This window comes from Brachyhypopomus gauderio, chromosome 19, assembly GCF_052324685.1.
Source record: "Brachyhypopomus gauderio isolate BG-103 chromosome 19, BGAUD_0.2, whole genome shotgun sequence".
NCBI classification, from domain to species: Eukaryota; Metazoa; Chordata; class Actinopteri; order Gymnotiformes; family Hypopomidae; genus Brachyhypopomus; species Brachyhypopomus gauderio.
Genome location: NC_135229.1, coordinates 2598665 through 2625578, shown reverse-complemented (window position 1 = coordinate 2625578; position 26914 = coordinate 2598665). Strand labels below are relative to the sequence as shown.

General features: G+C 46.6%; 1 protein-coding gene and 1 long non-coding RNA gene across 3 annotated transcripts; both read right to left on the bottom strand.

The window, feature by feature from the left end:
* Nucleotides 1–3950: 3950 nt before the first annotated feature.
* LOC143482766 (uncharacterized) lies at nucleotides 3951–11665 on the bottom strand. Its single transcript, XR_013122291.1, has 3 exons — nucleotides 11616–11665; nucleotides 6938–7028; nucleotides 3951–4151 (listed from the first exon to the last, which is right to left on the bottom strand). It is a non-coding gene; the product is annotated as an uncharacterized LOC143482766 (long non-coding RNA).
* Nucleotides 11666–12673: 1008 nt separating this feature from the next.
* Nucleotides 12674–26104, bottom strand: sirt6 (sirtuin 6). 2 transcript variants are annotated; one of them, XM_076981936.1, is made up of 8 exons: nucleotides 25907–26104; nucleotides 25038–25165; nucleotides 17770–17952; nucleotides 17358–17417; nucleotides 16637–16732; nucleotides 14807–14887; nucleotides 14517–14640; nucleotides 12674–13850 (listed from the first exon to the last, which is right to left on the bottom strand). In XM_076981936.1, the coding sequence occupies exons 1-8, from the start codon at nucleotides 25970–25972 to the stop codon at nucleotides 13416–13418; spliced, it is 1173 nt and encodes a 390-aa protein (XP_076838051.1). In that variant the 5' UTR covers nucleotides 25973–26104; the 3' UTR covers nucleotides 12674–13415. The 2 variants fall into 2 exon arrangements, with proteins under 2 accessions (XP_076838051.1, XP_076838052.1); XM_076981937.1 differs by lacking the exons at nucleotides 25038–25165; nucleotides 25907–26104 and adding an exon at nucleotides 19328–19557.
* Between the last annotated feature and the right edge of the window lie 810 nt (nucleotides 26105–26914).

Here is a 26914-nt window from a genome sequence, read left to right as displayed (position 1 = left end):
GAAGACGAAACCCCACGTGAATTCTCACGTGCCTTCAGGAAAGGGGAAATTGGACATTGCATTTCTTCACAATGGCTCACCAAACACGGTAGACATCACCAGCGCACCATCACTATCACCAGCCTTGCGCAGTCGCATACAGGCGTTTCTCCATAGGCCTATCTGTAATAAACAGTGTTGCGAATAACGCCGTTAAAAATAACGGCGTTAGGTAACGTCGTCATTTTGTCAGTAACGGGATAATATAATTAGTTACTTTTCCTGTCGTTACAACGCCGTTGACGTTACTGGTCATTAAAAGCGGTGCGTTACTATATATTGATACACTAACAGTAATCCGAGCGCACCGCTGCCCAGGCTAGTGAGGAGTAACAGATCTCGATAGGTCACAGTTCTCGGTGTAACACCTGTTTAACTTAACAAGTCAGTAATCGATTGGCTAAGGCAGCGTTATAATAGCCAATCAGAGCCAGTGTTTTTACACGCGCGCCGAAGCACGCGAGTGACACGACACAAACGGAGAAGAGACAGAAATGGCGTCAAGTGGAAGCCGAAAAAAACTAGAATTTTCAAGGCGATATAAACATTATTTAAGAAAATACTTGAAGTTCCTGAATGTCTACCAGACTGGGTATTTGATTTATTTAATTAAGAATAGAAGTTTTATTGTTAAGTTTACTTCTGTTGTAAACAAACCAGTTGTCTCAGGTTGAGAGAATTTAATTTCATAGATGTAAATGCACTTTATATAGTGTAACTGTTTACTTTTGCTTTTTTTTTTTCAAAGATTTGGGGTTTTAAAGAATTTTATCCTGCACTGGCCTGTGGATGTGCAATAAATATCAAAAGTTAAACAATTTTCTGATCTACTCATTTCAACTGACTGTGAAAACTGCTTAAAAAAAAAAAACTTAATTAATTGTCATATAACCTTTTTTTAACTGTAACGCAAATAGTTACTTTCCCTGGTAACGAGTTACTTTTATTATAGAGTAATTCAGTTACTAACTCAGTTACTTTTTTGAACAAGTAGTGAGTAACTATAACTAATTACTTTTTTAAAGTAACGTTCCCAACACTGGTAATAAATGTGTTCAAAAAGTGATTTTTCCGCCTGCCTCGTCTCGTGCCTTCCGATTGTGGGAATATATGTAATTCCGAGAACTGTTTGCAATGACAGGTGGCCTACAGCCCTTTAAACGATATTATTCGGTTTGCCTTTTACGTAAACCATTTTGTTTATATTTATTATACCGTTTGTCTTTTTTAGTACATTCACGTTTTAATCGGTTATTGATTGAAATACACAAACTTGTGCAACAAACATTTTACATTAGGAAAAAAACACAGGAAAAAATGAAATGAAATCAAGAGACATGTGCGAGCTGAGTTCTCAAAGACATTATGGATATTTCAGCTATTTTTGTAGGGGTTTCATGACACATTTCATTTACATTACATTACATGACGTGTGTATTTTGCTTCTTTACATCTTTCTGTTATATGTAATCAGGTTCCATCATTTACTGGTCCATGCAGTTATATGCAGTATAGTATCCAGACTATATTACAGGGTCGCGTGAATCTAAAGTTCCTTGACCGTTGCTGTTGCATTATGGGATGCAGCAGAATATAGTACTAGGCCCTATCTGAAATCGCGTTCTTCCATACTACACAGTATGCATACTGATTTTAAAAACGTATTTTGGCAGCATAATCTATAGGCTATGGCATTTTGCATATGACTAATTTGCAGCTCAAATATTACACTTTAATTAAAATTTTTTAAATTTTCATGTTGCCTGATGTGATGTCATTGTTTGGTCCTCTGTTTGCCATATGCAGTTCAGAGAAAATAAGGGGACCGTTCTGATAATTTCCCGTTGTACTCTTCAGTGTGAGTGTGTGAAGGTGTAAGTGTGTGTGTAAGCATGTGTGAGTGTGTGAGACTGTGTGTGGCTCCCAGGTGCACAGCTCCCATGATTCATTGCTTCATTAGGTGTGTATGCAGTCACAGGAATCTACCATGGAATTGATTCGATTGCAATTTCCTGGACAATATTAATGTTTTTTAAATGCTGCTGCCGCGTGGTGTTTCGTGTCTGTTCCCCCTGAGGAAGTTTTTAGTTAGCGCAGTTAGGCACGTGGCCGCAAATATGGGCCACTGCCATGGCAACCCCAGGGCGGAGCTAACGGCTTCATCCACGTCCTGCGCACATGGACGGACAGGGAGAGAATGCCTTGTTGAACCTGGGACACATACCGGTTGCTTGTGCCAGTTTCTCAGGGACGGGAGGGCGGTGGGACACTTCTAGACAAAAGGACGGATCCCGCTGTTTCTTGTTTGCCATGTTTGTCACCGTAACTCTCATTTTAAAGCTCGAGGTTTGTAGGTTGCAGTGTTTGTTTTTCAGTGCATGGTGGGTAAAAGGGAACGGTGGATGAACGCCAGATCTATAAGTCATGTCTTCCTGACGAGGACGAAGGCAGGACTCACACGATCAAAAGCACGTTAAGCGTGGATGTCAGACGCTCACGCTCATTCTGCAGTGGCTCATCGTTTCGCGCGCGCGTGTGTGTGTGTGTGAGTGAGTGAGTGAGGTGGAGCACTATTATAATAACAACTGACAGTTCAGAGAAGGGCCTGGAACATCATTTTAACTGCTGATGGAATTTTTAGAGATTTGTGAATAATTTTATTTGCAAACTTGTCATGCATCCACAGTCAATGGAGTTTATGGAATTGACAGCAAAGTGGGATGAAAATGTGTCACAACAGTGAAGCAGCTTAACAGAGTTGAAGGTTCATCCGTTTAGGAAATACACTCCACGGTGGGATTATCATCACTCACAGTAGCTATTGGGCCTGAATGTCTTTTGAGGTTTGACACTGTTCTTTGAATTTTGCATTCTTTGATTTTTGCTTTCACATGATTTGAGCTCGGATGACTTGTTCCATTTGTGGACAGTTATCTGATATTATCAAATTTTGGTGGACCAGATTTGTGATAACATTTAACGAGTAATTGAAAAGATGTGTCAGGGTATTTAAAATTTTTAAAAACCTTGAACAAGATTGAAAATCCAACAGTACCAGGGAATGGGTCAGACTCAAATGCGACCATATCCAGACCTGTTTGTACAGGCTACTCTGATACAGGTGTTTGCTTTATTTTACCTGCCAGTTTTTGTGAACACAGATGTATTTGTGTCGCCAACTCACTGTGACTCATGTGAATGTCGGCCATGTCATGTAAGTACGGGGCTGTGGGGAGGTTGTGATTTATCATTAAATAACAGATTACAATTGGTTACAATGACAACAATTAGCTTCACACTGTCTAATACGTTATTGGTTGGAATTAGCAGTTAATAGCTTTGCCGGAAATGTGTAACTAAATATTCAATTCCTTATTCTTCCTTAATAATCTGTCCAGCCATGTCTTGGAGAAAGAGACTGGATTAGAGGAGAGAGGCTGGAACATGGTTTCTCAGGACTATATTAGTGTGAAATCTCTGGACTGGAGTGTATCCAGAATTTCAATTCATTTCCAATTTTTTTTATTTGTATTTTTGATGCCAATGATTTTCTGATTCTCTTTGATGAAGTGCAACTCCGCTAAGATAGTTTGGCATGATTCATGTGTGGTAGCATGAACCGACTTTGGAATGAAGAAAAAAAAACAGGACGTCCCGCGTGAAATGCGTGTCCCGCATCAGACCCTTCATCAGGACCCAGCAGGCGCCTGCTTTAGTGACAGGAATGAAGGAGACGTCTCCCAGCAGGACACCTGCCATCTGGTCCTCATTCAGGACACCTGTGAGCAGTCGCTTTGCTGATATTTTGCCAGCAATATTTGAACCGCTGTGACCTCCACTGAAGAGGAAAGAGAACATGAGTGTGTCGGGAGAGATTTAGACCCTGAGAAAAACCCTGAGTTTTCCAGAGATATCAAAAAGGAACTCGCTAGATGTCACGTCGTGAAGAGTTCGTACGTCATTAACCTGATCGCCAGAGGTACAAGATGTCCACGTCACAGTCGCTCCTCTCCCGTCCTCCTGCCTCTGGTTCGTTATTATCAATAGATGATGTTTCAGCCTTATCCTGAGATCTTAAAGATGTCTTCTATGCAGACATCCTGGTGGAAAATCTACAAGAGAAGATCAAAAACGCACCCCTGTAAGTGAAACGATGCTGTAAGGAGTGAGTAGAGCGTCTGGCGTGGACGGAGTGTGATCAAGGCGTGCTCTCTCCACCACAGGGCCTCTCCAAGGGCGGTTAGCCTCAGCTGAGATACCACCACATCTCCCTTTAATCTCGGCTATAATAGGCCTCTGGATACTGGATCTGTCGGGGCCGAGAAAGCTACCCGTGATGGAAAAGTCCAAGCCAAGTTCACACCATAATTCCTGTACGAGTTGGTAATAAATAACAACTGGGCTCAGTGCAGTGACTTTAATCTTCCATGTAAATGAAATAATCAGCGGTTTTAACTGCTGACTGTTATGTTTATATGGATATACTGTCGCCTCTGCTAATAAGTGTCTAGTGTGGATTCGGATAGGAAGAGGATATATTGTATGTGAACACACACAGTGGGGGGTTAGGTGCACATTAACCTTTTATATCCGACTTTCCCACTTTCCTGAACGCCTGCAACAACTGTGTTTATGATGATAAGACTGTCCCATATTGCAAAAATAAACACGCTTCAGGCTAATCACCCACGAGGTTAGGCCTAGTTGGCAATTCAAATGGGAAAACTTTTAGAACTCACACAGTTCGTTTGTAATGCGAGCTCCGTGTTTGAACGTCCTAATATCAGAACTCTGTGCCGTCGAGACTGAATGTTGTAATGAGAGATGATGAGGATACTTCTCTGCTCAGTATAGTGTTGGAAACAGATTAATATTTGGGATCAGTGGTTATGAAACAGGCACTAACTGGTGTGATTGTGTATGTTCATAAACAAAAATGTTCACAATGTCAAATAATAATCCCTGCATTAAAGCAAGTGTGTTACATTGAAAGCTTAAATGTGCCAGCAGTACTGATGGGGGTAAGGATGGACATTAGAGATGGGGTTTAATCAGCCTGAAAGGACGTTAGAGATGGTATTTTATTAGCCTGAAAGGACATTAGAGATGGTATTTTATTAGCCTGAAAGGACGTTGGATATGGTGTTTATTCAGCCTGAAAGGACATTAGAGATGGTATTTTATTAGCCTGAAAGGACGTTGGATATGGTGTTTTATTAGCCTGAAATGACATTAGATATGGTGTTTAATCAGCCTGAAAGGACGTTAGAGATGGTGTTTAGTCAGCCTGAAGGACATTAGAGATGGTATTTTATTAGCCTGAAAGGACGTTGGATATGGTGTTTAGTCAGCCTGAAAGGACATTAGAGATGGTATTTTATTAGCCTGAAAGGACGTTGGATATGGTGTTTTATTAGCCTGAAATGACATTAGATATGGTGTTTAATCAGCCTGAAAGGACGTTAGAGATGGTGTTTAGTCAGCTTGAAGGACATTAGAGATGGTATTTTATTAGCCTGAAAGGACGTTGGATATGGTGTTTATTCAGCCTGAAAGGACGTTAGAGATGGTGTTTAGTCAGCCTGAAAGGACATTAGAGATGGTATTTTATTAGCCTGAAACGATGTTAGATATGGTGTTTAATCAGCCTGAAAGGACGTTAGATGTTTTATTAGCCTGAAAGGACGTTAAAGATGGGGTTTAATCAGCCTGAAAGGACGTGAGATATGGTGTTTTATTAGCCTGAAAGGACGTAAGATATTGTGTTTAATCAGCCTGAAAGGACGCTAGATATGCTGTTTTATTAGTCTGAAAGGACATTAGAGATGGTATTTTATTAGCCTGAAAGGATGTTGGATATGGCGTTTTATTAGCCTGAAATGACATTAGATATGGTTTTTAATCAGCCTGAAAGGACGTTAGATATGGTGTTTTATTAGCCTGACAAGACGTTAAAGATAGTGTTTAATCAGCCTGAAAGGACGTTAGATATGGTGTTTTATTAGCCTGACAAGACATTAAAGATGGTGTTTAATCAGCCTGAAAGGACGTTAGATATGGTGTTTTATCAGCCTGAAAGGACATTAGATATGGTGTTTTGTTAGCCTGAAAAGACGTTAAAGATGGTGTTTAATCAGCCTGAAAGGACGTTAGATATGGTGTTTTATTAGCCTGACCAGACGTTAAAGATAGTGTTTAATCAGCCTGAAAGGAGAAAAACTTCGGTGTGCTGGCTGCACAGGTCATGTAAAGCTTCAGATCTCAACCTTCAAAGCAGGTGCAGAGACATACAAGAGACATACAAGAGACATACAAAAGCAGACATGCCTTGAAAACTAAGCTAGCACAGCCTTCATTAAAGAGGCCTAGTAAACCAATGGAGAGATGTGTTGTCTTCTGACCTCTGTGTTTAGGGTCATTCGTGCTTATTTGACAGTAAGGTCTCCTAAAGCATAAGAAACATTAAGGAGGAACTTCTGGCCCTAAATCACACCCGAGATGACCATTTTGGCAGTGTCTGAATCGCCAGACAGAGATCTCAGCTCAGTTAAGGAAGTTTAGAAACCGAAGACTGAACCGAAGACTCCAGCACCTGAGATTTTTAGGTGACATCTGAGCATTGTTAGATCTTGGTGAGTAAATAAGGAATCCAGGGTTCCTGATCCTATCAGGCATTAGGTGGCCTTAGAAAGACATGATGGTCAGCCCCACAGGGTTATAGTGACAGCAATCCTAGAACACGCTGTTTTTAATAAACCTGAAATGGAGATATTTAAACCTTAAGCCCTAAAGGCCTACACGCTGTGGCAACCTATCAATGTAGTTAATTTGTTGAAAATAGTGAGCTCGCCTTGAGGCAACACAACAGCCCTCAAGCCATGCTATTCATGTAACTTACACAAAGCCCTCAAGGTAGGCCAACCACATAATGTACACAGCAGCTGATGAAAGATTCGATGTTGTCTTCGCGATAGACGTCTTAACAGCACCTGAGGAAGGATAAGTTGAAAACAAACGTTATCTGTCCAAACATGCTATACAAATCAAAACAGTAAAGGGTGTACAGGTTAAAATATATATATAAAAAGAAAACTTTGGTAAAATACTTTGTTGTAGATTGCAAACAATAAAAACAAATGTCCTTTACGCAACACTGTGCACGGTTAAACCTGCTAATCAGCAAAACTGGGTTCTGCCATTGTGCGGGAGTGTGGAGCTAGCAGAACAAATCTTTCTGAGTTCAAGGTATTGTGTCGGCGGTGACAAAGTAGGTCACACTTGTGCGTTATAGCTAGACCGAGTACCGTCACGTAGAGCTGTAGACGTGGTCAAAGCCAAAGAATATGAGTTCTGAAGTGGCTAAATACTGAAGGATGCTGGGGGAGAGGGGGGGGAGGTGAAAACTGCTCTACACACTGGGGGGGGCTGAAAACTGCTCTACCCGTTGGGGGGGCTGAAAACTGCTCTCCCCACTGGGGGGTATTAGACGAGACTGAGAGAGTTCATCCTCAGTCCTGTCCTGTTCTAGTTCAGGCTGTACAGCATGTTTTGTATATTGGAGTTATGAAGCAAGACACTGGCGTTGGAGTTATGAAGCAAGACACTGGCGTTGGAGTTATGAAGCAGGACACTGGCGTTGGAGTTATGAAGCAGGACACTGGCGTTGGAGATATGAAGCAGGACACTGGCGTTGGAGTTATGAAGCAGGACATTGGCGTTGGAGTTATGAAGCAGGACACTGGCGTTGGAGTTATGAAGCAGGACACTGGCGTTGGAGATATGAAGCAGGACACTGGCGTTGGAGTTATGAAGCAGGACACTGGCGTTGGAGTTATGAAGCAGGACATTGGCGTTGGAGTTATGAAGCAGAACACTGGCATTGGAGTTATGAAGCAGGACACTGGCGTTGGAGTTATGAAGCAGGACACTGGCGTTGGAGTTATGAAGCAGGACACTGGCGTTGGAGTTTTTTGTAGCTGTGATTCTGGCTTTGAAAGTGGAGCAGTGCGAAATAAGGTGCCATTGTATATCACTAAGGTGCAAAAGGATGACGTCGTCATGGGGATTGGATGTGCTGGGATTGTATGAAACGCTGATCAAAATTTGGTAACATGAAAGCACTTTCAAGATATTTAAAATGAATAAAAAACTCCATTGTTTAACAAAAGGTGGTGACAGAGGAAGAGAAAACAAGAGGAAAAACAATTCAGCTTTCCTAGAAGTAATTTAGAAGATGGCCGCAGGGAGATGTGTAGAGGAAAATCATGACCAGTGCTGTGGAGAGTCATGCAGCTGTGAGCTGCACGACCTGAACCTTTAGTCCTGGTACCTGTCCAAACTGCAGACCCTTGTCACAATTCCAGAATACTCCGGAACCCTGTTAAAACTCCAGAACCCTGTTAACACTCCAGATCCCTGTTAACACTCCAGAACTCTGTTAACACTCCAGAACCCTGTCAAAATCACATACTCCTGTTAACACTCCAGAACCCTGTTAACACTCCAGAACACTGTCTGAATCTCACTGTGCCACACACTGAGGGATGGTGCTGGATTATATACAGATTTAGATGTCAGAAGGTACAAATGTGAAACCCAGTGTTCTCCCTGTGCTTAACAATTTGTACCCTTTCATATGAGCTGGGTTTCAAATTTGCAATCGTAAGATCATATCACTGAATGAGCCCAGTGACCATGGACAACGCTCACAGCGTCTCTCCTGACTGCCAAAGACAGGCGGAGAAATGTGGATCTCACTTCTGACCTCTGACCCTTCTCTCCTTTGATTGTTTTAACTCTTGCTGGATGCCGAGCGCTCCGACCAGCACGGCGTTCCTCCAGAGAGGAGACGAGTGCTTCCGTGCGGTTCTGTTCTGGCTGGAGTCGTACATTACACTGGATATTCAAACACAGGTCCACCTTTCCAGCGGCGTATGTACAACGCGGTCAGTGCTACAGGGACCCCAGAGTGAACCAGGGTCACCCCGATGACCTCACAGGGGGAATTCCAACTCATCCTCTTCCTCCCACCTTCCTCCTCCGGCCTACTTATCAGGCTCCGCGGTTTGCGAGGAAGCGTCGGGTCCGGACCGTGGAGAGTCTGGACTGTGAAACACGTTTTAGCTCGAGCTACAAAGCTTCATTGCTATTCTCAGAATGTCACAAAAGCATCAATAACGCATACTGATTCAATGTTTAAAATACAGCCTTATTTTCTTTGAGATATCATCTCACCAAGGAATCAACACAGGAATCCAAAGCAACATCCCATCACCCGAGCCTTAAAAATACACATACAAACAGCTATGACAGAGGAACAGATTAAACAAAACAAGAGAAGCAATTTAATTTAATGAATCAAAATTCATTTCAAGTGAGCTAACCTCTTCAGCCCTGACTCTCTAGAGCAGGTGGGCAGAGGCGTTCGGTTTCCTGTTCACCGACAGCTGCCTCTCGAACCAGACGTGTGCTCGTCTCTCTCCAATCAAAACGTGCCCTGCGTTCCTAGCCAATCCCTGATCACTAAAATCATTAAAAAAAACGTAACCAGATATGAATCATCACACCGTAAAAAACAACAAGCAGAATTAGCAGGAAGGGACTAAACGTGTGGGGGTTACGCGTGAGAGACGCTGGAGAGACGAGTGAGAGACGCGGGAGAGACGCGTGAGAGACGCGGGAGAGACGCTGGAGAGACGCGTGAGAGACGCGGGAGAGACGCGTGAGAGACGCGTGAGAGACGCGTGAGAGACGCGGGAGAGACACGGGAGAGACACGGGAGAGACACGGGAGAGACGCGTGAGAGACGCGTGAGAGACGCGTGAGAGACACGGGAGAGACACGGGAGAGACACTGGAGAGACGCGTGAGAGACGCGTGAGAGACGCGTGAGAGACGCGTGAGAGACGCGTGAGAGACGCGTGAGAGACGCGTGAGAGACACGGGAGAGACACGGGAGAGACGCGTGAGAGACGCGTGAGAGACGCGTGAGAGACACGGGAGAGACGCGTGAGAGACACGGGAGAGACGCGTGAGAGACGCGTGAGAGACGCGGGAGAGACACGGGAGAGACGCGTGAGAGACGCGTGAGAGACGCGGGAGAGACGCGGGAGAGACGCGGGAGAGACACGGGAGAGACGCTGGAGAGACGAGTGAGAGACGCGTGAGAGACGCGTGAGAGACGCTGGAGAGACGCGGGAGAGACGCGGGAGAGACACGGGAGAGACGCGTGAGAGACGCTGGAGAGACGCGGGAGAGACACGGGAGAGACGCGGGAGAGACGCGGGAGAGACGCGTGAGAGACGCGTGAGAGACGCTGGAGAGACGAGTGAGAGACGCGGGAGAGACACGGGAGAGACGCGGGAGAGACGCAGGAGAGACGCAGGAGAGACGCTGGAGAGACGCGGGAGAGACACGGAAGAGACGCGGGAGAGACGCGGGAGAGACGCGGGAGAGACGCGGGAGAGACACGTGAGAGACGCGGGAGAGACGCGTGAGAGACGCGTGAGAGACGCGTGAGAGACGCGGGAGAGACGCGGGAGCACAGCAGGAATGATGGAGGGAAGAAAAAAAGAGGCCAGCAGACGAAGCTCAACGAGGATGAACAGATGAAGGACGGGTGGTCAGAGAGATGGCTGATGGGATGAACGAGAGACAGACAGAGCGAGAGGGGGACAGGGAGAGAGAGAAAGAGAGAGAGAGAGAGAGAGAGAGAGAGAGAGAGAGAGAGAGAGAGAGAGAGAGAGAGAGAGAGAGAGAGAACAAAGATGGCTCAGCAGAGTGAATGGGTGACTGACCCTGAGAGATAACGAGGGATAAAACCAGAAGAGAGGGAGTGTGTGATGGACTCTATTAAAACAGCAGTGGGGGACATGGTGGAGAAGAGAGGAAGAGAGAAGAGAAGTGACGGACTGGTGGAGGAGAGAGAGGAGGATGGTGGAGAAGAGAGAGGAGGATGGGTGGAGGAGAGAGGGGACTGGTGGAGGAGAGAGAGGACTGGTGGAGAAGAAAGAGGAGGATGGTGGAGGAGAGAGAGGAGGATGGTGGAGGAGAGAGGACTGGCGGAGGAGAGGAGGATGGTGAAGGAGAGAGAAGAGGATGGTGGAGGAGAGAGAGGACTGGTGGAGAGAGGTCATCCAGTCAGAGCGAAGAGAAAACAAAATGTCCTGAGAATACGGAGACGTGGGACTGGCGTGAGAAAATCAGGTCGTTCTTTGAAATGAAGGATTCATTTGCATAAAAAAACAAACGCAAACAAAATGTGCCAGAAATAAGACAGTGCTGAGGGAATCGTGCTGGACAAGAGATCTGAGGAAGTCTCTCACATTGTTTACATTGTTTTTGGCCATCCATTAATTTATGCATATTATTCAAATTACAGCTCACTACCTTCAAGGGCGCTTCATAGTCTAAGCCCCGCCCCCTTCCTCTCGACTGCTCATACATGCTTCATTTAAACCCCCTTACACCGCCCCACAGGCTTTTTTGTTGTTGCTTAAAAGCATGTTCGTTGGTGCCTGCAAAATACACAAATAAATACATGCGCATATGTAAATAGGCACAGCGTGCATGAAAGACCTGGTAGGAAATGGAGAGAATTAGGAAGAAGACAGCAGCACGTAGACACAGACCAGCCGGCGTGGTGGGCAGGGACGGAGACGCTGTCCAGATAAGTGTGTCGGAGCCCAGCATGTGTGTGCGCGCGCACACACACACACACACACACACACACACACACACACATTGTGTGCTCGAGAGTAAAAGAACAGCTGGAGAAGAAAGAGGCGGCGGTGTGTAAGCTGTGGCACCGGAACCGCTCGTCTGGGTCGGCTCCTGCTGTAGCGACGGGTTCCACCGCGACAGGTGGAATTTCACACTGCGGATCAAAGTGGCGCCCCCTGCTGCTCACCTCCAGAGGCGTTTCAGAGGACCGGCCTCACGACTGCAGACCACAGGACCTACACAACCTGCATCGTCACCCCCCCCCAAGATCGTCCGAGACCAGCTGCTGTAACAATCGGTTTGCATAACCCAAAGAGTTTCTGCACAGCCTGCCAGGAACCGTGTCAGGAACCGTCTCATCTGCAAGCTCGTCCTGCTCACACGGTTTATGGCATTTTGACTGCACAGAGGTACCGTGACGAGACCCTGCAAGGATCTGTGCCCAGTTCCTGGAAGCTGAAAACATCCCGGGTCTTGCGTGGCCCACTGAACACGTTTGAGATGTTCTGGATCTGCATAGAAGACAGTGGCTTCCAGTTCCTGCCAAGATCCAGCAGACTCCAGCACCTCCACTGTGTCTAATCAGCATCTTGATATGCCACACCTGTGACTGGTGGATGGTTTATCTCAGCAAGATGCTCACAAATTTAGACTCATTTGTACATAGGAGAAGTCTTAGATCTTTGAGTTGGGAGCAGACTGGCGGGTGAAGGCTGTGATTGGTTACCCTCTGTGCCCAGGGTTCTTAATGAACCAATAATGACAGTAATTGCTCCCTGACAAAACAGGTACGAAGGAAAATGTTCTGTGATGACTGAGAAGAACGAAATCATCTCCTCACGTCTCCAGTTGGGAGGGAAGGGGGGGGTAGTGAAGCACTTCCATTACATTACAGACAACACCGAGTACAAAAACCTTTATTTCTAAATAAATAAACAGAAAAGCACAGTGTTCTCCATCACTGAATCAAACCAAATGACAGCTGTGTTTGGCCCTCTCATGCTGCCTGTTGTCCACACTGGCCCTGACCCTGGTCCCCAGATGGCACCCTGGTCCCCAGACGTCATCCTGGCCCTGTCCCTGGCCCTCAGACAGCACCCTGGCCCTGACCCTGGCCCCCAGATGGCACCCTGGCCCTGGTCCCCAGACGACACCCTGGCCCTGGTCCCCAGACGACACCCTGGCCCTGACCCTGGTCCCCAGACGGCACCCTGGTCCCCAGACGTCACCCTGGCCCTGACACACCCACACAGAACAGAATTCCGAAACCTTTTCAGCTGGTGTTTATTTACAAAGTAGTCTAATTATGAGAAAAAGTTATTAAAAAACAAACAACAACATAAAAGCACATGATATCATTATGATGAATATCCTCAGTAAAGGGAGGGGGCGTGGTCTGTGGCTCTGATACAGCTCAGCGTGAAGGCCACGGCTCCACCTCCACCCTAAAACCTCACTCACCGAACTTTAGACAACACACGACACTACCCAGGCCTCCGGCCACACCGGTGCCCTGCTAGCAGTGGTGAAGTCAGCACTGCACGTCTGTGTGTGTGTGAGCAGGGCCTGATACACACGACTACGACTTCAAACTCTAGAGTTCAGTGGGTGGTGGTGCTGGTGCTGGACGGGTGGGTGGTGTTCAGCTGAGCGGCTCTAGGGGGCAGCAGCGTCATTCCGTAGCCGTTTCACTTCCGGGCACGTTCCTCCCTTTCCCTCGTCACCCCGACAGGAATGTGGGGAGTCCTGGGAGCAGCCGTTGGGTGCGTTCTGTGCTGCGATTGGCTCCGAAGGCTCCTCTGAGCCCTCCTCCTCCTCTTTTTTGACCCCGCCCTCTTTGCGAGTCTCCCCAGCGTGGCCCCGCCTCCTCGGTGCCTTTCTCCGCAGGGTGCACGCCCCCTTCTCCTCCACTTTCAGCTCGATCTTCACCTCCTTCTTCCAGGCGCCGTAAGGCAGGACGTGGGCGTCGCCGCCGGAGCTCTCGCACAACGTTGGCCCCGCCCACTCCGGCACCTCCAGCCCCAGCGACTTCATGAGCTGCCGCATGACCTCGTCCACGTAGCCGCTGAGACGCAGGCTGGCGTGTTTGTCCTGCGGTTGGACGACAGAGGCAGGTCACTGAACAGGATCCTCAGTGAGGACGCGGTCAAACGCTCCTATTACAACTGTGCTGACTCCACAACACAAAACGTGCTTCTGTATTTGTGCGTGTCCATGATGGCGTGTGTGGGTTCGGGTCGTGTGGAACTAATGCCAAACTCAGTGGGTTCAAAATTCAGGGCACAACAGTCCCTCAGTAATGGCCACAGCAAGCTTGCTTCTGCTAAATTGGGCTTCCAGTAAATTCTAAATTCAATATTCAGTATTAATATTCACTAAATACAATGCGAAATTTTACAATTTTTTGGAATTTATTATTTCCATTAAGGAAAATAATGATAAGGCTTGTGTCCTCTAAGGAAAAACGAGAATGAGGTGAAAGGTGTGGTGTGCGAGCGTCCTGCTCTGTGGAGAGACAGGACCAGTGTGGGGGAGGAGGAGCGGGACTAACAGGATAAAACACTGAATGAGTTCGAATAAAAAAATGGCACACGGCATTAAGAAAGTGCTGGATGAAGACACACAGCTGCGTCATGGATGTGTTTAGGGCTGCTTAAGGGGTGTGTGTGTGTGTGGGTGTGTGTGTGTGGGAGTGTGTGTGTGTGTGTGTGTGTGTGTGTGTGTGTGTGTGGGAGTGTGTGTGGGAGTGTAACTCACATGTTTGGTTGGCTGTAGGTTGACTATCACCACTTTCCCACCATTGCGTTTGGTCAGGAGAGGGAGATCCCCACTGGGCTTAATCTGCAGCGACGTTCCCAGAGTAAGAGCCAGGTCTGCTCGTCTGCACACACATACACACACACACACGCACACACTTGTGAATGAAACCCCGCCCACTGAGGAACCCCGCAGAGACCCCACCCACAACCACAACTCTGCTTCCACTGGCCCTCCTGCATGTCAACCTCAGCGTGACCACACACACACACACACACACACACACCTACCTGCTGGCCTCGTCAGCTCTGTTCAAGTCCCGCTCTGGCAGTGAGTCCTCCCAGTCCAGAATGGTGCTGATCAACCTGCCTCTGCAGAACAGCAACAGACCAGTCACACACACACACACACACACACACACACACACACACACAGTGTTGCGAATAACGCCGTTAAAAATAACGGCGTTGGGTAACGTCGTCATTTTGTCAGTAACGGGATAATATAATTAATTACATTTCCTGTCGTTACAACGCCGTTTACGTTACCGGTCATTAAAAGCGGTGCGTTACTATATATTGATATACTAATGCGAGCGGACCGCTGCCCAGGCTAGTGAGGAGTAACAGATCTCGATAGGTCACAGTTCTCAGTGTAACACCTGTTTAACTTAACAAGTCAGTAAGCGATTGGCTAAGCCCTATCCGGACGGGATTAGTTTTTCAGGGGGACGTCTGTGAAAAATATTTCACCCTTGTACTCAGTGATAAAACTCTTGCATCCGGACAGCAATTGAAAAAACAGGAGGACCCGTGAGTTTTTGGCTTTCTCGGTCACATGACATCGCCTTGTCACGTGATAGCATGTTTAATAATGTCACACTGCCAACTCTGATGATTCCTTTTTAACTTTTAACTTTACTACTGTTCAGTTCAGCATTTAAGATCTCCGTTTAAGTTAAGCTATTTTGTTAAACCAATACAGAAAACACATTATAAAAAATCGCTAATGAATGTAAATAGCTAAATAAATCCGTTAAATAAAATAAAATAAATCCATTAAAAAATCCAGTAAATCCATTTTCGCTCGCCGCTGTCTTTACGTGGATCTCCGTGAAAACGCGCGCCCAACGTGTAACTACGGTGCGTGGCAGTGGACATATAGCTGTTTTATTAAACGCGAGGTGATGTCTGCATGTATAAACTCAGACATGTGGATCCGGACGGGACTAAAATTACCAGACGACCACGGAGTACAGCGAAAAACAGTAGGTAATTCCGCCTGTAATTTTCTCTGAGGACGTCTGAGAAAAACACGGACATGCTCGTTCCGGACGGGATTAAAATCACAGAGGACCCCCCGTAAAAGAGAAAATTACCCCAGGACCCCCTGAGAAACTAATCCCGACCGGATAGGGCTTATGACAGCGTTATGGTAGCCAATCAGAGCCAGTGTTTTTACACGCGTGCCAAAGCACATCAGTGACACACACGACACAAACAGAGAAGAGGCAGAAATGGCGAGTCAGGAGCAAGCGGAAAAATTAGCCTTTTCAAGGTGGCGATATAAACATTATTTAAGAAAATACTTGAAGTTCCTGAATGTCTACCAGACTGGGTATTTGATTTATTTAATTAAGAATAGAGGTTTAATTGTTAAGTTTACTTCTGTTGTGAACAAACCTGTTGTCTCAGGTTGAGAGAATTTAATTTGATAGATGTAAATGCACTTTATATAGTGTAACTGTTTACTTTTTTTTTCCCAAAGATTTGGGATTTTAAAGGATTTTATCCTGCACTGGTCTGTTGATGTGCAATAAATGTCAAAAGTTAAACACCTTTATGATCTACTCATTTCAACTGACTGTGAAAACTGCTTTTTCAAAAAATCCTTATTCATTGGCATATAACTTTTTTTTTAACTGTAATGCAAATAGTTACTTTCCCTGGTAACGAGTTACTTTTATTATAGGGTAATTCAGTTACTAACTCAGTTACTTTTTTGAACAAGTAGTGAGTAACTATAACTAATTACTTTTTTAAAGTAACGTTCCAAACACTGCACACACACACACACACACACACACACACACACACAGACACACAGATGTGAAAGGTCACCTGCAGGCCCGGAGCCCTCTGGAGCGAGTGACTTCACAGAACCGTCCTGTGGGTTTCAAGCCCATGACGCCGATGACTGTGTCACGCACGTACTGCCTGCAAATCCACAAACACCACAGCGCAATTCATACCCAAACACAACAAAAATGCTGTGGTGGAAGCACTCAAAGGGGGTTCTAAGCCCCGTAGGTGAGGGGGCTCTAAGCCCCGTAGGTGAGGGGGTTCTAAGCCCCGTAGGTGAGGGGGTTCTAAGGCCCCATAAGTGAGGGGGTTCTAAGGCCCCGTAGGTGAGGGGGTTCTAAGCCCCGTAGGTGAGGGGGTTCTAAGCCCCGTAGGTGAAGGGGTTCTAAGCCCGTAGGTGAGGGGGTTCTAAGCCCCATAGGTGAAGAGGTTCTAAGCCCCGTAGGTGAGGGCGTTCTAAGCCCGTAGGTGAGGGCGTTCTAAGCCCGTAGGTGAGGGGGTTCTAAGCCCTAAAGCGTTTATGCTGGTGTTTAGTTCAGCTTGTTCTACATAATTAACTTCTGCTAATCTGTCATGTAGGTCAAGATATGTGTGGTTCTGTGGCTTCAGCAGGGGAAGAGAGACAGAGAAAGAGAGGGAGTGAGAAAGAGAGGGGAGAGAGAGAGAAAGAGAGGGGAGAGAGAGAGAGAGAAAGAGAGAGGCAGGAAGCAGACAGCAGGAGGTGTGGATCTTAGATATGTCAGATATGTCAAACACGCACTTGCCACATTTCTCACATTCTTCAACAAACATGTTTCCATGAAGCTCTGATAATCGATCCCTGAAACAGACAGACAGAAGGGGGGCGGGGGGGGGGGGGGGGGGGGGGGTGTGACAATAAGAAAAAGAGAAAAAGGATAGAAATATGTATATATTTCAATTAAAATATGGAGTTTCCATGACTTATGAGCAATGCTCCTCCCCCAGTACAAATAGTATACGTAGGTCAGAATCATGTCTTGCTCATTCACCCAAACAAAACACTACACACACACACACAGTGGGTCTGATAATATATAACTGGACACACTCATTTGCTCCAAATTCTCTTCAAGAGTGCTCAGCGATCACCTGACCTGTAACGTGAAGGCACGTGTGACCTCCCAGCGAAGGAGGGCACGTGTTCTCCTCACCTGGGGAAGCCGGAGCGCACGTGCAGGCCGTCCACGTTCTGGCTGACGAGGTATTTGAGGTAGCCGGCCCTCTGGAGCTGCAGCAGGGCCATGTGGGTGAGGCTGGGCCGGGCCGCCTCAAACGTGGTGTCAAAACGAGGAGCCTCACCCTTCTCCTCCATCGTCCACACGCCTTTAGGGCCCCTGAGCGCACACACACACACACACACACACACACACACACACACACACACACACACACACACACACGTAGGTCAGTGGTGCCCAGTGGTGCTCTTCAAGTGTCAGTCTTCTGCTGGTACTAACCCACGTAAGTGCAGGGAGGCGTGAGATGGAGGGAGTGAGTGAGTGAGTGTGTGTGTGTGTGTGTGTGTGAGAGAGAGAACGCACACACGCACGCACACACACACACACACGCACACAAACACACACACACACACAAACACACACACGCACACAAACACGCACGCACACAAACACGCACGCACACACGCACACAAACGCGCACGCACGCACACAAACGCGCACGCACGCACACACACACACGCACACAAACACACACGCACACAAACGCGCACACAAACGCGCACACACACACACGCACGCACACACGCGCGCACACAAACGCGCACACACACGCGCACACACACGCGCACACACACGCGCACACACACACACGCACACACACCATTTGTTAATCTGTTGCTTAGCTACAGCACATGCTGGCAAGCATTTAATTCTGAACCTCCAGTTCCAGTGTCAACCCTTATCTGTCCAATCTGGTCTAATGTGCTGAAACAGACCAGGTCATTACTGGGTGGTCCGACCTGGGTGACTTGATTGACAACCATAATTCAATGGAAGGTCTGTTTACTGATCATCCCATATGTGAAAGTATCACTGTCACTGATTGCTTTGCAAATTTGATTTTTCAAAATGAAGCATCTTTTATTAATATCTTCTTGTTTTCTCAAGTACACTCTCTAAAGTCTTTTCATCACATATTCCCCCTTCGAAGTATTGAACAAAAGACAGTCAGCCCGCAACCCTCTAAACCAGTGGTTCCCAACCTTTTTTCCTTGGAGCCCCCCCTACTCAAGTCCAAAAAAAGCCAGCCCCCCCCCCAGCCTATATAAACATGTCAAAAGAATAAAGGGCAACAAGTGTACCATTTACAACAGGTGTACAATGAAAAAAAAAAACATCTGAACTTCAAAACTGTGTCATTACAGGGTTGCCAACTCTCACGCATTGAGCGTGAGACACACGCATTTGACCGTCTTCACACGCTCTCACGCCACACTTACGATATCTCACGCCGAAAAAAAATCCAGTTTATTTACCTCTGATCCACATATATGATTCAATGAGTTACTAGTTCGCTCTGGCGCCAACCACTGGCGATCGATCGATCGCGATATAACACTTAATTCGTGTCCATTTTTGAACAATTTACGTTTGCTGTCCCCCCGTCAACAACTTACGTTCGTTACGTACAAAATTTCCCCACTTCAAATCTGTTCATTTATAAACTAATGGGCACCTTGGGCTTGCATACCTTTGACCAGGGATGCGATGTTTGGTTTGATGGTTGTGACAGCCAGTCTAAAGTCCTGGTGAACATCGAGTCTGTTTTTTACCAGAGCGCTGAAAGCTGACTCCGACAGGTACGTAGTACGTAGTAAATGGGAGAATAACTTTTCCTATTGCGTGGGTCCAACACCCATCCTTCTCTGGATAAATACTCATCGATGTCAGCGAAGCGGCTTTGAATCTCGTCTCGCAGAAGGCTCATATGGCGCGTAAACTCGTTTACGATGTCGTTTTAATTTGCTCGGCTTCATGCTGTCATTAGCTAGCTTCTCACTAGAGGTCTGCGCGGGACTGCTTTTTTAATCCCGCTCCCGCTTGTTTTAGACCCGCTCCCGCCCGCAAATCGCTTGTTTTAATCCCGCTCCCGCCCGCTCCAGCTTGTTTTAGACCCGCTCCCGCCAAAAAATCGCTTGTTTTAATCCCGCTCCCGCCCGCACCTGCTTGTTTTAATCCCGCTCCCGCCCGCACCTGCTTGTTTTAGGCCCCGTCCACACGACGCCGGAGGTTTTTAAAAACGGAGGTTTTTGTCTCCGTTTTCAAAAATATCTCCGTCCACACGATCAGCGTTTTCAAAAATATCTACGTCCACACGACGCCGGAGGTTTTTAAAAACGGAGGTTTTTGTCTCCGTTTTCAAAAATATCTACGTCCACACGACGCCGGAGGTTTTTAAAAACGGAGGTTTTTAGCCTCCCGTCCACACGAAAACAGCGTTTTCGGTCACCGAAAACGGAGGTTTTTGAAAACGCCTTCCAAGGTGGAGACTTTTGAAAACTCCGGTCTCGGCGTATTCGTGTGGACGGGGGAAAACGCATGTTTAGGAAAACGCTGACGTCACATAGTGAGTCTGCGCATGTCTTTTTTTTTTTGTTTACATTCGCTCAGCTTGTTCAGCATGGATACGCAGCTGATACGCAGCCGTGAAACGCTGCAATTAACATGCCAGCCCAGTAGAGGGCGATCGTACTTCCCACAGAATGACATCAAAACACTTGAAGAATCAAATTAAAGCAAATATATTTGTATAACGCTTTTCACAACACACGTTGTCCCAAAGCGCTTTACAGGATTTACAAAGTTAACAATAATGTAGCGTGTAGTGCGGATGATTGATTCAGGGAACGAACCATTTTGAATACTTGCTTTCTTTATTAGAAAGCAGCCCTGTTTCAACACAACGGGTAATGCTTGTGAACTCGGACTTACACATACATTGAATGGGTGCGGGGTATCGAATGAGTACGAACACACGGGGGTGGTAGGTTTGACAAGCACATTAAAAACACTCATACATACATCGATTAGAAGCTTACATTGTACAGACACATTCATCACATAGCACTTTGTCACAAGCACATTACAGACATTATAACACTAAACTTAGCGACCAAATATGACACGAAAGGGATTATGGGAACGATTTGAAAAAACTGAACGCAGCGCATTTAGGCACCTCCGCTGTGTTATGTAATGCGAAAGTAACATTAAATTAAACTGTACACATGTTAATAATCCGCCAATTGCAGTGACAACGAAAGCAATCATGGAGCTGTCCATGCTGAACAAGCTGAACGAATGTAAACAAAAAAAGACGTGCGCAGAATCCCTATGTGACGTCAGCGTTTTCCTAAACATGCGTTTTCCCCGTCCACACGACAACGCCGAGACCGGAGTTTTCAAAAGTCTCCACCTTGGAAGGCGTTTTCAAAAACCTCCGTTTTCGTGTGGACGGGAGGCTAAAACGGAGACAAAAACCTCCGTTTTTAAAAACCTCCGGTGTCGTGTGGACGGAGATATTTTTGAAAACGGAGACAAAAACCTCCGTTTTTAAAAACCTCCGGCGTCGTGTGGACGGGAGGCTAAAACGGAGACAAAAACCTCCGTTTTTAAAAACCTCCGGCGTCGTGTGGACGGGGCCTTAGTCCCGCTTCCGCCCGCACCGGCCAAAAAGCGCTTGTTTTAATCCCGCACCCGCCCGCCACATACACGTTTCTGTCGCCCCCCGCCCGCAATCCTAATATGAATTGAATTAATTAAATTTAGTACTTTAAATTTTCTTATGTATTAATTAAAACAGCAATATAGCGATGGATCGCGCTGTCCCATTTCTTACCACAGTCCAAACACGTGCCGTCAGGTGACATACACCAACACTTTCTGACATGTATCACAACAAGCCGATTTCCATCTCCATTAATTACAATGGAATATGACTTCCATATATCAGACTTTCCTGTAGTTTGCTTAATTGTGGTGTATTCGCCTGTTTTAATAGAATTTTAAATAGACGGTTGACCGTCTACAGTCACTGGCACGCGACACGCTGGACCAGCATCAGCAAAAATATATATAATTTAATATAAATTATTATATTAATGGATTATACTTTCGCGAGTGACCGTAGCGCGCGACTCCGCACGCACACCTCGCGTGAACGGCGGAGGCGTTTATACTTGGCGATATAATACTTAATTTGTGTCCATTTACACCTCCCCCCCTCCTCGGTCAACAATTTAAACTCGCGGCCATAGTGGCACACTCATTGACTGGACATGTTAAAGTTGGCACTCCATGTCTCAAAGGTTGCCGACCCCTGGTCTACAGTCTGCCATTTCTGTATCAAAATGACAAAATGACGCACACTTCATGTTCACGTGATCAGTTGCTTAGCCAATATTTTGAATTGGTTTATTGCTTACTTACTGAATGATTAGTTGTTTTCGTCCTGTTCCTTATGCAAGGAAATCATTGCATTGTTATTATTATAATTTTCTAGACTATTAATTTGCGGGATTTTTCTACATGTATATGTGGTCCCGCTCCCGCATCGCCTGGACTAATTCAACTCCTGCTCCCGCCAATAACAATTAAATTCTGTCCTGCGCCGCAAGATATTCTGTAGTGCAGACCTCTACTTCTCACCACAAATGACACATTCTGTTTTAGTTTTGTCCTGTCCCTCCATAAGGCCATCAAGGTATTGCCTTGTTTTTTTTTTTTTATGAGGAGGACTCATGTACACATTTACGTTTCTCAGCCATATTTAGTGCTGCTGGCAGAAAGTGTCTGCGTGATGCGGTGCGCTGAGTTTCAGAGGTGAAAAAGTTGCTTGTCATAAATAGCTAAATATTATTTAATTGTGGACCTGAATGTTTCATTTAATTGATAAACATTGCAGTAGAAGAGAATTCAATGTGTGTATAAAAAATGCTCAAAAATATTTTATAACCTCAAAGCAGCTAGAGCTCCGCGGACCCCCTGTGATCTCTAGCGCCCCCCCTGGGGGGGCGCGGACCCCAGGTTGGGAACCAAGGATCTAAACAAGTCCCCACCCGTCTTGTTCGAGGACTATAGGCGGTAGTGTCAAAGCTCTCTATCCCCCTCTAGTGAGAACTCCCTGTAAGTGCAGCAATCAACTATCAACACTGGTCTTGTGAATGTATCTGCAACTTGAGATCAAACAGATGTTAAATCACATATATAGATGCACATATAGGTTGAAGAGGTTGAATATGGATTTGTCATTGTTACATTATGTTATATTACATTGTATATTGTGTTGTATATGTTGTTTCATAAAGTTTGTGTGAATGCACACATGAATGTTCATTCTGCGTTAGATATGGCTGTGGCTCCTGTACAGCTCAGATGACATTACATAGTGGATTAGATAAGCTTCAAAATCATTTACATATTGTACTTTGATCCAAATGTAGCTGCAAACAGCTGAAGGACTTTAACTAAACAGCAAAGAGGATGATGGTAAGAATGCATGAAATCAATCAATCACTCACTCACTCAATCACTCACTCACACACACATGTAGGTCAGTGGTGCCCAGTCGTGCTATTCAAGTGTCAGTCTTCTGCTCCCCTCTCCTCTCCTCTCCCCCCTCTCCTCTCCTCTCCCCCCTCTCTCCTCTCCTCTCCTCTCCCCCCTCTCTCCTCTCCTCCCCCCTCTCTCCTCTCCTCTCCTCTCCCCCCTCTCTCCTCTCCTCTCCCCCCTCTCTCCTCTCCTCTCCCCCCCCTCTCCTCTCCTCTCCCCCCCCTCTCCTCTCCTCCCCCCCTCTCCTCTCCTCTCCCCCCTCTCTCCTCCCCTCTTCTCTCCTCTCCCCCCTCTCTCCTCCCCTCTCCTCTCCTCTCCCCCCTCTCTCCTCTCCCCCCTCTCTCCTCTCCTCTCCTCTCCCCCCTCTCTCCTCTCCTCTCCTCTCCCCCCTCTCTCCTCTCCTCTCCCCCCTCTCTCCTCCCCTCTCCTCTCCTCTCCCCCCTCTCTCCTCTCCTCTCCTCTCCCCCCTCTCTCCTCTCCCCCCTCTCTCCTCCCCCCCTCTCTCCTCTCCTCTCCCCCCTCTCTCCTCTCCCCCCTCTCTCCTCTCCTCTCCTCTCCCCCCTCTCTCCTCCCCCCCCTCTCTCCTCTCCTCTCCCCCCTCTCTCCTCTCCTCTCCTCTCCCCCCTCTCTCCTCCCCTCTCCTCTCCTCTCCCCCCTCTCTCCTCCCCTCTCCTCTCCTCTCCCCCCTCTCTCCTTTCCTCTCCTCTCCTTTTCCTCCTCTATCCTCTCATCCCTTCCACCCTCTTCTCTCATCTCCTCTTCTTTCCTCCTCTGTCATTTCTCTTTGGTTTCTAAGGGAGTAAAAAGCCTGGCTGACAAATAAATCAATAGAAATTTGCTACTTAATCCTGCAATCATTTTTAATTAAAAGGGATTGACTTTGTGAAATGAATGCAATTCGTATCATCTTACAGGACATAGAAAAGTGGTACACGTCATATAACTCACAATAAAACCCAAACACAAGCAGAGAATTGTGTGGCGTATTTCAGTAAGGGCCACTCAGTGCAAGATCACTGCAGCACTGGGCCACTCAGTGCTAATCTATTTGGAATGGGAGCTAGCAGAAAAGCTGCATTTTGATACGAATCAACAAAATTACTCTGCATTTATATGCGAGATGAAATGAGTTCATCAGTGTTCACCCAGAATTGCCACAAATTACTTGGAAATAATCCTGTAGTTGAGAATGTTCTAGTCCTTTAATCCTGACTTTTCTGGCCGAGCTGACAGACGGCCTTTCATTATGGGCACAGCAGGATTGAACTGTCCCATTTTCGTGCTTCTCTGTGGAAGCACTCAAGAAGTCCTACAGAATAATACACCACACTGACATCTGTGCCAGGGCCATCTCTACTACTACACCTAGACACAGTCATTACAACTGTGTGTAAGACAGGGCATCAGCCCTTGTGTGTGAAAGCCAACAAGACAGTGAATATTAGTGCCTTTACGGATTTAACAAATCTACTTTACTTCACTTTGAAAATAAGCCGACATGTTGAGGCTGTGCGAGAGCCTGGTGCTGGACGGGTTGAAGGGTGCACAGAACCCGAAGTCTCGTGTCCGCACAGCGTCCCAAAGCCCGTTTACGGATGTGGATGTTCAGGGATGGCAGCAGGTGTGTAAGAGGTGACGGGAATGTCACATAGTTTCATGTCAAACACCGCAAGCGTGTAACCTGCATGCACCTAGTTAACATCCATCCACAGAACCTCCAGATGGCAGCCCCGCACAAAACCTGATGGGCCGAACCTGTCGGCTCCGTGTCCAGGCCTTGGCACCTTTCTGCTCCACCCTTGTTCCCCTGTGTGTGTGTGAGGTAAGGGCAGGTGTGCAGGCTGTGCTACCTGAAGTCAGGAATCCCAGCGGAGGTGCTGATCCCCGCCCCAGAGTGCACCACCATGTACTGGGAGTCTCGGATCAGCTGAGCCAGGGTCTCCACCTTAGCCTGCAGCTCCTCGGACGAGTCGAACACCTGCCAAAGACAGGCGTGTGAAAACGCATTGCCTGGAGAAGCCACATTTGGATGATACCATTTCCTAGGAGGGGGGAGTTCTGGTGTCCAAGTCAATTGAGTGTCAGTTTGTGTGACCCCACTGACTTTTTTTTTAGACCTGCTAATAATAATAATCAGTACAGGTAATTAATAAGAATTTAAAGAGTTGAATGGGTTATTATGAAATCATATGCACACATTATTAGAATATTTTTGGTCATTATGAAACAATAACTATGAAATTAAAACTTTGTCAGCTTTAATAATAATAAAAAACACATATAGCTAGAAATTAGCACATGCGTGTATATTTACTTATCTGCTACTTCATTAAGTAAAACGTCAAAACAGAACTGGGAGTGTGTTAGATTCAAACATTAGCTGAGTTATCCAGCTGATTTGATCAAGGTAAACTAAACCAATTAACAACAACAACATCAGATACTGTTTACAAACACAAACACGATGTGAGGGATTAACAGTGTCTAGTTAGCTTAGCTACCGTGTTGACATGACCAACGAGGACCGGCTAGGCGAAATTATCTAGTTTATTATTATCATTTTTGTCAACCCAAACCCTTTAGTCAGTCAACATGAACCGTGACTGTCGTGTTTTATTGTAACTCACTTTCCAGCTAATCACCAACACAACCTCTAGCTAGCTGGCTAGCTGCGTCGCTATGGTTACTGGCTATTATGCTAACCGCTAGCTAGCGTTACCTCGGGGAGGCCGCACACGCCTTTGTTGGCGTAGGGAGACAGTCCGGCGGCATAGTTGACGGACATGACCGATACTCAACGTCTCGGTCCTGCTGTTTGGACTATAGCGTGTAAAATAGTGATAAAATGACTCCTCTTGTGTCCGAAACGTGCGGACTTTGTGCGCGCCAGTGAAAAGCGACGCTGGTCCTGCGTGCTACGTCAGCAGGTTGTGTGTAGTGATGTGCACATGGTGTGAAACGTCACTCGGGGTTCCTCCATCTCCACCTCTAGGAATAAAGACATTATGGGAGTCGGGGTTTGGACGGGTTTGGTCGGGGTTTGGACGGGGTTTGGGGGAAAGACGTCGAGCGCTCTGATTTTAAAGTGAAAGACGGGCGCTTGGGGTCTCGGTGTAATTTGTAAATGCAGTATTGAACGGGATAGTGCCGGGGCTGCGTGTGTCCTAGGTACATGGTGACCTACTATTAATCGTCCCCTGTTAATCCAATTAGGATTAGACTATGTTTAATATTTAAGGTCAAATACAAAAAAATGATTGGAACTGCTCAGATACGTTCACATACGCGCCTCCAAATGCCGACAGCCCTTTCTTCCTCGTAAACGGTGCGATCTATGCCTCGATTATGTGAGCCTATACGCCAATAAAAGTGTTACTGCCATCTTTCACGCATCGTTTTTCTGTCATTAATGAAATGATGGTAGGCCGTACGACCTAAGCAAATAAGATTATGGAGAACGGCGATTAAACGGTGGCCTGCAGGCGGCGCAAGAGAGCTGCGGTTCTGAGCCCCAAACGCGATCTTCTCCCGGCCCTCCCCCCCGTCAGGTCCGCGATACAAGCGTGACATGTGTCGAATAGAAAGTGAGTCCCGCGTTTCCAGCTGAGCGCTTTACTCTCTCAGCGTGCGCGCGCGCGCGTGCGTGCCTGCGAGCGTGTGCGCGCGAGCGTGCGCGCGCGCGTGTGTATGTTGTTATTATTATCCTGCCTGCCTGCTCTCCGCTCCG